This window comes from Hyaena hyaena, unplaced genomic scaffold, assembly GCF_003009895.1.
Source record: "Hyaena hyaena isolate Hyena2069 unplaced genomic scaffold, ASM300989v1 scaffold_1015, whole genome shotgun sequence".
NCBI classification, from domain to species: Eukaryota; Metazoa; Chordata; class Mammalia; order Carnivora; family Hyaenidae; genus Hyaena; species Hyaena hyaena.
Window position 1 is genome coordinate 213,606 of NW_024081652.1, and position 12,547 is coordinate 226,152.

General features: G+C 36.9%; 1 protein-coding gene across 2 annotated transcripts in view; it reads left to right on the forward strand.

Moving 5' to 3' along the window:
- Positions 1-12,547, forward strand: part of PLAA (phospholipase A2 activating protein) — a 44,800-nt gene that overhangs the window by 6,444 nt on the left and 25,809 nt on the right. For both annotated transcript variants that reach the window (XM_039221805.1, XM_039221806.1), the window contains exon 2: positions 1,650-1,843. In XM_039221805.1, the coding sequence (XP_039077736.1) occupies positions 1,650-1,843 (194 nt within the window). The remainder of the gene's footprint in view (positions 1-1,649; positions 1,844-12,547) is intronic.

Here is a 12,547-nt window from a genome sequence, read left to right on the forward strand (position 1 = left end):
ATTTGTATTTCCCTGATGAGGAGGGATGCTGAGCATCGTTTCATGTGTCTGTTGGCCATCTGGCTGTCCTCTTTGGAGAAGTGTCTGTTCATATCTTCTGCCCATTTCTTCACTGGGTTGTTTGTTTTTCAGGTGTGGACTTTGGTGAGTTCCTTATAGATTCTGGATATTAACCCTTTATCTGATAATGTCATTTGCAACTATGCAGTATGTCATTTTCCCATTCCGTCGGTTGCCTGTTAGTTTTGTGGGTTGTTTCCTTTGCTGTGCAGAAGCTTTTAGTCTTGATGAGGTCCCAATCATTTATTTTTGCTCTTGATTCCCTTGCTTTTGGGGATGTGTCAAGTAAGCATTTGCTGCGGTGGAGGTCAAGGAGGTTGTTTCCTTCTTTCTCCTCTAGGGTGTTGATAGTTTCCTGTCTCACGTTCAGGTCCTTGATCCATTTTGAGTTTATTTTTGTGCATGGTGTGAGAAAATGATCTAGTTTCATTCTTCTGCATGTTGCTGTCCAGTTCTCCCAACACCATCTGTTAAAGAGGCTGTCTTTTTTCCATTGGATATTCTTTCCTGTCCTTTAGCTTGCATATTGAGAATGATTGATAGTCTAGTGATTTAGACGCATATACTATACTAATGGGTGTTTCATAGTGTGAAAATATCCTCACTGTGTTTGAGGCTTATTGATAATGTACTTCGTTATCCTAATTGTATGAATGTTTCACTTTACCAGGGATTTCTGAGGGTAACAGTCACAGATGAATAGAAATGAAGACAGAGTGTGAGAAAAAGCCACTTACAATACTTCTTTCCTTCCCAATCCTGTCTGTTAATTAACATATGCCTATGAATGAAATGCTAGTTAAACTTTTTCTAAACTGATGTAAATCTCAATAGTAGCTAATAAAATTAGATATTTAAAAAAAAATTTAACTTTTATTTATTTTTGAGAGACAGCATGAATGGGGGGAGGAGCAGAGAGAGAGGAAGACACAGAATCCGAAGCAGGCTCCAGGCTCTGAGCTGTCAGCACAGAGCCCAACGCGGGGCTTAAACCCATGAACCGTGAGATCATGACCTGAGCTGAAGTTGGACACTTAACCAACTGAGCCACCCAGGAGCCCCTAAAATTAGATGTTTAATATTTAACTTAAAATAATATATTCTTGGGGCACCTGGGTGGCTTAGGCGGTGAAGCGTCTGACTTTCGCTTAGGTCATGATCTCGTGGTTTGTGGGTTCGAGCCCTGTGTAGGGCTCTGTGCTGACTGCCAGCTCAGAGCCTGGAGCCTGTTTCAGAGTCTGTGACTCCCTCTCTCTCTGACCTTCCCCTGCTCACGCTGTCTCTCTGTCTCTCTCCTAGAAATAAAAATGAAACATTAAAAAAATAAATAAATAAAATAGTAGATTCTTGGAGCACCTGGCTGGGTCAATCAGGAGAGCATGCTACTCTTGATCTTAGGGTCGTGAGTTTGAGCCCCACGTAGGGTGTAGAAATTACTTTAAAAACAAAACAAAACAAATAGATTCTTAAAGTAGTAGGTCCCTAAAGTAAAACCTATACACTAAAATCAAATGAGTACTTTGACAACTCAAGTCCTATGCTAAATCAGGGGACAAATGTGTATCTTATTCATTACCATGTCTTTCCAGTCCTAACAGGGGCTTTACAGAAATGCACTGTATGAGTGGCCACTCCAATTTTGTATCTTGTGTATGCATCATACCTTCAAGTGATATGTACCCTCATGGATTAATTGCCACTGGAGGAAATGACCACAATATTTGTATTTTCTCACTGGAAAGTCCAGCACCACTTTATACACTAAAAGGTCACAAAAATACTGGTGAGTATAATGCCTCGATTTTTTTTCTATTTGAAGAAGTTTCATCCTTTTGAAAATAAAATTCACGTATCTGTATTCCATACTATTTCTATGTTTGTTTTACCTATAGCTATGGCTTGGTGGTGAAAACCTTTTTGGATCATCATTGTTCTGTAAATTGTATCACAAATTTAGTGTTGTCATCAGTAAAGGTTGACATGTTTATGTATGTAAATGATACAGTGTTCAGTTATAAAAGGAAGAAGCTGTATAATTTTAATATACCTTGTGGCTTTGGTTTTCAACTTTTTTGTGCAAGGAATTCATTTACTCAGAAAGACTAAGAGTATTTCTTCATCTTATGGTTGTTTTATCTGTATTCATGCAGTACATTGAAGACCCAGAACAAATGTGTTTAGGATCTTGGTATCATAACCAAAGAGTTTTTAATACTTATGAATATTATTTTCTATGGTTTATGTATATTTCTGATTGTCTGATATACCTGAATTTGTATGTGGCTTAACAGCTCTTTCTTATAAAATATGCTTAAAATATGCTTAATCAGTGCAGCATGTATACTTAATTTTTTTATGTATATGGATCTATAAGCAAATAGTATAGCCTATAAATACTTGAAACTTAATAACTTTAAAAAATTTTGTAAGATGTATTGTGTGTATGTATGTGAAATCTTTAATACTGAGTGATACAGACTTTTTTAACTGTATTAAGGAAGTCTTGAAATGTATACAACAGTAGAGACAAAATATTTTATGAGTTAAATATAAATATACATAAAGGAATGACCATCTTTTCCACCCATGTATTTATATAGTTTCATGGATTATCAACACATGGCCTATCTTATTTCATCTCCCCCATCTTCTACAATATTATTTTAAAATAAATTTCCAATATACTGTTTCATTTGTAAATACTTTAATATGTAACTCTAAAACAGGGTTTGGCAAAATTTCCCTGTAAAGGGCCAGATAGTGAATATTTTAGGCTTTGCAGCCCATATGGTCACTTTTACAACTATTCGTCTCAGTCGTTGTGTACAAAAGTAGCCATGAACAATGAAAAAAAATGAATGAGCATATCTGTATTTCACTAAACAGCTATTTATGGACACTGAAATTTTAATGTCATAATTTTCACATATCAAGAAATATCTTTTAATTTTTTTCTCTCAATTACTTAAAAATGTAAAAACAATTCTTAGTTTGTGCAGTATACAAAAACAGGAGGCCCATAGGCCATAGTTTGCTGATCCTTCTAAAAAATAGGGATTATTATTATTTTTAATTACTATACCTAATAAAAACCACAACCTAATTGTTTATTATCAAATATCCAATGAAGTTTCAAATTATACCCAGTTGTCTCATAAATTTTTTTTACAATTTGTTTGAACTGTGACCCAGCTTTCAATCTGTGGATTCTCTCCCTTTGGAGAGAATTATGGATTCTAATGTCTTAGAAGATATTAATCAGATCTAGAAGCTTAATCAGATTCAGAATCAAGTTCTTAGCAAGTACCCGTTATAAGTAGTATTGTGTATTTTCTGTTGTAGCACATTAAAAGGCACTTAATAACTCTTTGTGGTGTTAAGATAAACTAGTGGGTTCAAGTGTTGTATCATTTATTCATTATAAAAGTTCCCACTAATCTTTTATGTCATGGTTTTTAGCATGTATTGATGAGCACACACAGATCCAGTATTTCATTAAGATTTGAAAAATTATTATACTCTAACTCTGCCTTTTTTTTTTGCATTTAATAGCTACCATTTTTTTAACTATAATTTTCTGACATCACTTTTTTTTTCCCCTATCAATTTGTTGGTTACATGTGAGACTTTTGTACACGGAAGATAGTTTAAATGCTTGCCATGCCCCCTCTTCTACCTCTTTTACTGATTTTCAGAATGAGTTGGCTTCGTGTTTCTTTTGTATTCTCAGATTGTCCCATATTTGGCCATATTGGAAACCTCTTAACATTGGCCCCTGTGGCCTGTTGATAAGACCTTTAGCAGTCTTCTTTGTTTTTGGTACTACAGAATGTTCCAGGTTCACTTTATGCATACCTTGGAATCTATTTCTCCAAGAAGCCGCATGTTTTTTGCTTTTTTTTTTTAGTGGAAAATGATAACTGGAAACCTCAGTTTTGGTTGTAATGGTGCTCAACAGGATTTTTATTTTTATTTTATTTTTTATTCTTTATTTTTGAGGGAACGACAGAGTATGAGCAGGGGAGGAACAGAGAAGAGAGGGAGACACAGAATCTGAAGCAAGCTCCAGGGTCTGTGCTGACAGCTCAGAGCCTGACGCGGGGCTCGGACTCACGAACCGCGAGATCATGACCTAAGCGAAAGTCGGACGCTTAACCGACTAAGCCACCCAGGCGCCCCTCAACAGGATTTTTAAACTTAATCTTATTTTGTAATTCTATAAAGCTTACATAGTTTCAAAGGAAAAACAACTCAACAAGGTATATTCAAAGAAGTCTAGATTTAGTTTGTATTGCCTTCTTGTACCGTCCCTTTCCTCATATTTATTAACTTTGTTCTTTTTAAAAATAAAAGCAGATATGTATATAGATTTATATTGCTCCTTTCTTAGATAAAAGGTAACATTCTCTGTGCAGTTTTCCGCCCTTCCTGTTTTTGCTTGATAATATTACCACTTTTGGGGATCTCTTTATTACACTATATAGAAACCTTCTCCATTCATTTTTACAGTGGCATTATAATTCAATATTTAGCTAGCTGTACTATGGCAATTCTAGCTTATTCAACCAGTCCCCTCTTGATGGACATCTGAGTTTTCAATCTTTTCTACTACAGATAGTGCCATAATAAATGGTTCTGTGCATCTGTCATTTTGTTAGTTTGGAAGTGTCACTTAGGCATAGTATTCATTTCTGGATCAAAAGGTAAATGCATGTGTAATTTTGGTAGGTATTTCTGAATCCCTTCATTAGCTATTGTAACTTTTTTTTTTGCATTTCAAGCACCAAATAAGAGTCCCTATTTCCCTTACCGATGGAGTATGTTGTCAGATTTTTAGATTGTTGCCAAAATAATAAAGAAAAGTGATGTTTTAGTATGGGGGAAATTTGCATTTCTGTTATTATGGAGGATGACATCTTCATATATGGAAGGAATTTTTACCCTTTTTTTCCTATGAACTATATTAAAAATTGCCCAATTTAATATTGGGTTACTGGCCAGTTTTGAAGCTCTTAATTAGAATTATTAACCCTTTCATATAAATTACAAATTTTTCCCATTTTGTTATCTTTTTTACTTTGCACATTTGAAAAGTCAATTTTTATGTAATCATATTTGTCTTGATCTTTTAAGTGTCATATGATCTCATAGAAATCTCTGTAAAAATACTGCTTCAATTTTGGAGGGCATTTTTTTTGCCTGATTCATTTCTATTTTACCACAAGGCAATCTTTTGTTAACTTTGTTAGTTTGCTTGATGGTTTAGAGGCCAAATGTCATGTGCTTTCTTTTCTCTTTTTTTTTTTTTTTGACATACCGTACATACCATGTTAGTGAGTAGAGTTGAAAAAATTAATGATTGACATTCTTATGTCATTTTTTGGCAGCTTTCTAGACCAAGTTTTATTCTTTAAATAGAGTAGTACTGTTCTTTAGTTGATATTATATGTATAACACTTCCCAGTTACACTATAAATTGCAATTCTAAGTAATTTTATGTTGCATTATTTGATATTTTAAGGTTTTTTTACCCCTACCTATTCAAAGCTAAGTGCTTCCTTATGCTTATTGAAAGAGATTTATTTTTTATTTCATTATTTCTGCTGATCTTGAAAGAAATTTTAAGAAAGACATTTTCTGTGCTTTCTAAAACGTTTCTCTTGAATTATATGTTACACTGATCTCTGAGAGAATATAAAGAGCTTTCCCAATTAGAGCTATCAAAATGAAACATTTAGAAAAGAAAATTGGAATTGGTAGCTAAATCTTCTTATGAGAGAGCCTCCTGTTCCCAAAGATTTAAAAACTGCGACTTATATTGTAAATTCAGCTTGATTCACTATTATCCATTAGGAAATGTGGTATACGTTTTTGGAGGTAAGTTATTATTATCTGAAAATCAGATTATCTGAAAGAAGAAAGTTTTTAAAAATCAGCCAGATCCTGAGAACTTACGGTTTTCTGTTTTTAGATTTGTATGTGAATAATATAAGGATCAAAAGTTGAATTTACTGCCCTTCTGAGCATTTGAGTTTAAAGGACAACTGATGATACAATAAGCATTTAAAAAAAATTTTTTTTTAATGTTTATTTATTTTTGAGAGGGAGGGAGCCAGTACAAGCAGAGGAGGGGCAGAGAGAGAAGGAAACACAGAATCCAAAGCAGGCTCCAGGCTCTGAGCTGTCAGCATAGAGCCTGAAGCGGGACTTAAACTCACCAACCATGCAATCATGACCTGAGCTGAAATCAGACGCTTAACCAGCTGAGCCACCCAGGCACCTCATGATACATAAGCTTTAAGTTGATTTTTAAAAATTTATAATAGTTTGAAAAGCAACTTTTCATATGAATGGAAAAATTCCCTTTGATTTCTATATTCAAATACAATAATCGTATTTTTATTTGTATAGTAATCTCTTTAAATATCTGTCCCTATGACTAAGAATGGGTAATATGTCCACAGAAGATATTTCCTATTCTAATTGCCAAAACTATTTCCTGACTATCTATTTTTTTTTTATTTTAAAGATTAAAATAATTTCATTTCTCTGAACTTTAGTTTCTACATCTGTTAAATGAGAGTAACAATAGCATTTAGTTCCTGAGGTTCTTGTGGAATATAATGTACTTTTTTTTTTACAGTGTCTGGCACATGGTAAGGACTCTATATCTCCTAGGTGCTATTACCAAATAAAGGTTTCTGCTTCTTTGCAGAAGCCCAACACCAGCACCTGTTCACAGCTTTATATTTTACATACTAATTTTCTCTTTTTGCCCTACTTTCTTTTCTACTTATTTTTAATTTTTATCTTATTATAATGTATATGTTTATAAAAGTCACTTAAAATTTTTTTGGAACAAAGTAGGTAACAAAATTTGGGGAATGTTTATTTAAATATAATCAATGCATATATAGTTTTTAAATTCTATTCTTATGCAGGAAAAAAATTTTTCCTAAAGTTAATGACCCCTTTTTTCTGTTTCCAGAATTTTCTGAGTAACTGTAGCTGATATTTTACAAGTGTTGCAGGAAGTCTCCTAAATGCCTATTACATTTTTTAAATATTCTAACATATAATGAGTCAGAATAGGTTATGGTATAGTAACAAATACTTCCCTGATCTCAGTGGCATCCCACAAAAGTATTTCTCACTCACCGTATATATTCACCATGGATTAGTGAGGGGAGTCTGCTCATCAGTCTCGCAGGGACCCAGGCTGATGGGGACTTTCTCTCTACCTGCGGTGTAGTGATTGGTTGCAGCAGTAAAAAGGCAATGTGATTGATAATACACTAACTCTTAAAGCATGTGCCTGGGTGCCTGAGTGACTCAGTCAAGTGTCCGACTTCAGCTCAGGTCATGATCTCATAGTTTGTGGGTTCGAGCCCCACATCGCGCTCTGTACTGACAGCTCAGAGCCTGGAGCCTGCTTCAGATTCTGTGTGTGTCTCTCTCTCTGCCCCTCCCCTGCTCACGCTCTGTCTCTGTCTCAAAAATAAACAAACATAAAAAAAAAAAAAGCATATGCCTGAAAGTGTCAGCCACTGTTCAGACTGTTGATTAATGCATGAATTGTTTGCTGTGCCTAATGTCATGCACTCTAAGGGCGAGCTACCAACTACAGTCTGCGTCTGGTTATGAGTTACTCAGCTTGCCCTCCCTTGTGCAGGTGGAACATACCCACTTCTTCAATGCCAGACAAGCCAAAATTCCCAGGCACTTGCAGCCACATCCCAAAGTTAAGAACCTCTGGGTGACAGTATTTTAAATCAGGGAGGTGATATTCAGGTGTTCCGACATCAAGTCCAGATACAGTTCTTAATGTCAGAGGTCTGTGGGCTAAAAATGCACATTCTCTGTCATCCATTCAGCCAGTATACAGTTGTGGAGCTGTAGGGTAATCAGAGCAAATACTGCCATTCAGGAGAAGGAACAGTGCAAGACAGCGGTTCCTAATATGTACTCATTCTGACATCTAGACAGGTGGCTGTTTCAAGGACCTGCCTACTCGGGAGAGTGGAGAGATTTTTGTGCTCTGTTCCCTTTGGTCTCTAAAAGGGGTTCCCCAGTCCATTGTTCTTCATAGCTCCACTTTGGCCCTCTGGAGTATTCTTTCCATTCTGTTACTCTCCTTGGACACCTTGATGTATACCCTCCTTGGAGACTAAGCAGCATTCTCAGCTCTCCTGCCTATGGGAGTTGGGTTTAATTTTTTTTTTAATTTTAACATTTTTATTTATTATTGAGAGACAGAGAAAGAACAATATGAGCATGGGCGGGGCAGAGAGAGGGAGAGACACAGAATCTGAAGGAGGCTCCAGGCCCTGAGCTGTCAGCACAGAGCCCAACGTGGGGCTCGAACTCACAAAATGCAAGATCATGACCTGTGCCAAAGTCGGACGCTTAACCAACTGAACCACCCAGGCGCCCCACAGGGTTCATTTTAAGTCTTGAACAGTCCCAGACTTCTTTTTTTTTTTTTAGTTCTTGGCAATGCAACTCTCTTGTTAGGCTTCTTGCCTATTTGATTCCAGTCAGACCTCTGTGTCAGTAGCCACACCCTCAACTGTAGACTGGATTTGCTGCATTTCCCCCCCTCCTTTCCTCTTTTCCTACCTCCGTTTCTAGATTTTACTACTGAAGTCTTAAGCCTATCAGACCTCAGTAGTAAAGCTGCACAGTCAAATTCTTTGCCCAGCTTAGGGCATTTATTTGCATGGTGAAAACCTAATTTTCTTTGCTTTGAATATACTTAGAATCCATTAAGACGAGGCATCTGGGTGGCTCACTTGGTTGAGTGTCCGACTTCGGCTCAGGTTATGATCTTGAATTTGTGGGTTTCAGCCCCATGTCGGGCCCTGTGATGACAGCTCAGAGCCTGGAGCCTGCTTCTGATTCTGTGTCTCCCTCTCTCTCTGCCCCTCCCCTGCTCGTGCTCTGTCTTTCTTTGTCTCTCAAAAATAAAATAAGTCATTAAAAAAATAAATGCACACCAACAGTGCATGCTAGCCATGTGTTTTATTTGTCCCTGTTGCATGACTGAGTTTCAGTTGTCCTTTGCTGCTCAAAGACCTTCTTAGGTTCACATTTTATCATTTGGAGTTCAGAAGCAATTGGCTCTTAATCCCTAAGTTTCTGAACTCCATTCCTTCTTGAGAACCAGCCACTTCTTCATCTCATTCCATTCTTTTATTTATTTTTTAATGTTTTTATATACTTATTTATTTTGAGAGAGAGGGAGAAAGAGGATCCCAAGCAGGCTCCACGCTGTCAGCACAAAACCCGACATGGAGCTAAATCCCACAAACTAGGAGATCATGATCTGAGCCAAGATCAAAAGTTGGATGCTTAACTGACTGAGCCACCCAGGTGCCCCTCATTCCATTAGTTTAGTACTTAGTTACATGTAGCTGATAGTGACTGACAGCTTATCATTGAAGTACCATTTTCCAACCTCTTTCTTCAGAGCTACAAGTTTATTATGTCTTCAGTTTTTGCCAGCAGCAGTTTTACAAATTGCTCTCACTGCCTAAGGATTACCAAACTTCCATTTTCTGTTACAGTGTCCTCCCCACCAGCTGCCATTTAAAAATTTTTGTTTTAGCGGTGTCTCATTTGCGCTACTGGTTTCTGAATCAGGCTACATTACATTGTGGTAACAGACGACTCCAGAATTTCAGGAGCTTAACACAATAAATTTGCTTTGCTTCTTAGAGATGTAGTGCAGTGCAGCGGGGCCTCTGCTCCTTATAATCATTCAGGAATCTGGGATGACAGAGGCTTCATTTCAACATGTGCTTTCACAGACCGTGAAGCAGTGGGGAGGGAACACGGCTTAACTGTGCACCTGTCCTTAAAGCTTCTCCCGGCAAGTAACATTTCACTCAGTTTTCAAAGCCAGAACAGGTCTTGTGTCTTGCCTAAAGCCAGAAGAACTGGGGAAGTTCAATATTACCATTTGTTTAGAAGATTAAGAGCAGAAAATATTTTATGAATATCATTAATGGCTACCACACACACCACAATATTGATCTGTTCCATGTTTTTCTTGGAAACATTTTCCTCATCAGGCCTACTGTTGGATTGATGCTCTGGGTTGATGTCACTCTGGATTCCCCTTTGCCAATATATTTCCTCAAAAAAATTCCCATATTTTTGTCATTGTTAACTTACTTTTTCATTTTAGTGTATTACAGCTTAAGAAAGCTGTGACAGGAATGTATTTTATATTAATATATTAAAAAGTGGCTTTATTCTATCCTTACATTTGATGGTTAATTTGGCTAGATATAAAATCCTGTACTAAAACCATTTAATCTCAGAATTTTGAAGGCATTGCTCTCTTGGCTTTTAGTGTATTGTGTTAATTGAAAACTTTGATGTTGTTCTGATTTCCCATCTTCTCTATGGGTCACGTGCCTGATCCTCTTATAAGCTTTTAGGCTCTTCTCTATTTCTGATGTTAGAAAATATTTCACAATGCATTTCTGTGTCTGTTTCTGAGAGTGTCTTTCATTTGACACTTTAGTGGGTTCATTCAATCCAAACATTTATGTCCTTCACTTTTGGGAATCTTTCTTGTACTATTTTTTGTGATATCTGCCCTGCCCCCTATTTTCTCTTTTTGGAATCTTTATTTGTTGGATATTGAACATTGTAAAATTATTTCCTTTTTAAACTTTTTTATTTTGTAGTCTGTCTCTTTGATCTAATTCTCGGGAGAGACTTTTTTTTTTTTCCGTAGTGCTATTTAGTTTTGATTTGATTTTCTACTTTTAGTTTTTATTTTTCTTGTCCTCTCAATATGTCTTTGTATATATCTTACCTATTTGCAAATATTATAGTATTAAAGTTCTATGGAGGTTTTTTACTTCTTGAAATTGGGTTTGTTTCTTCTGGATTGCCTAACCTTTGCCCTTTATTTTTGTGTTGCTTTGTTTTGATTTTTCTCTTTTCATGTTGGAGACTTCTATAAAATGTTGACATTAAATTGGCAGCTCATATTTAAAAATAAAGTATAAAGATGTTGAAAATTTTTTAGTTAATGTAGATGAAGCTGGGTGATTGGTGGGCTTCATTAGAAGGTGCTCTGCTGGTAGTCCGACCTTTTAGGTAGGAAACCCTCTCACATGTCCTTATCTGAAGTTCTTTAGCATTATTTAGTCTTCTAGAGCAGATTTCTCCTCCCTCTTGCCTGGACAGTGGGGAATATATGCCTGTCTGATGGTATTGTCGGAGAAAGGAACCACATAGGTATCTCATTTCAGGATGTAGATTTTCCATTTATTTCCCTGTGTTTCACGGGGCTTCTTATTCCAGACCTTTATTTTGCCAGACTGCCTGAGTCTGCAAACTGCTTCAGTTCCTCCAGAGAATAAACCTCCCATTGCCTGCAGCTGGTGAGGATGTACTTGCTGACACTGGAGGCTGCTAGGAGAAATCTAGCATTTCACATCCTCTGCCTAGCCCCATTCTCCACAAACCTAGTGGCTGGACATTGAGTCTCATAAGAGTTCCCTGGGGGGAATCACTGGATTCTAATCTCTCTCTGGTGTTTAAATTATAACGTTCTTTGTTTTGCTAAATCAGTTACAGTGTTCTCTGTCCTTGTAGATTAATACCATCATAGCTTTACTGTGAACAATCTGCCATTTTTGGGGGTGCCTGGCTAGCTCAGTCCGTTAAGCAGTTGACTCTTGGTATTAGCTCAGGCCTTCATCTCATGGTTTAAGAGTTCTAGCCCCACATCAGGCTCTGGGCTGGTGGTGCAGAGCCTGCTTGACATTCTGTCTCTCCTCTCTGCCCCTCCCTTGCTTGTGTGTGTACATGCGCTCTCTCGCTCTCTCGCTCTCTCTCTCTCTCAAAATAAATAAACTTAAAAAAACAGAACTCTGTCTTTTTTGTTTCTGTGTTTTTAAATAATTTTTCACACATTTAATTTTTAGCTTGTATAATTTTACATTAAGATAATAAGACATTTAATTACCTATTCTGTTACTGTTGAACATTTAGCTGGCCTCTAGTGGGGTTTTTGTTTTTGGGGGGTTTTTTTGGTCATTTTAACAAAATATCTATATAAAGAGCATTGCAAGGGGCACCTGGGTGGCTCTGTCAGTTAAGCGTCTGACTTTGGCTCAGGTCATGATCTCATGGTTTGTGGGTTCAAGCCCCGCATCATGCTGTGTGCTGACAGCTCAGAACCTGGAGCCTGTTTCAGATTCTTTGCCTCCCTCTCTCTCTGACCCTCCGCTGCTCATGCTGTCTCTCAGAAATAAATAAAACATTTAAAAATTTTTTTAAAAAAGAGCATTTCAAAATCATTCGCATTATCTTTCTGTGTAGTTTTTTATGACCAGAAGGCATTGTGCAGCCCATTTGATCATGTTCCCTCACTTTACAGATGCCTCACTTTACAGATGAGGAATCTGAGTTATCCCATGGTCAGACACTTCCTAAGTGGCAGAGCTATGACTTGCACCCAGGC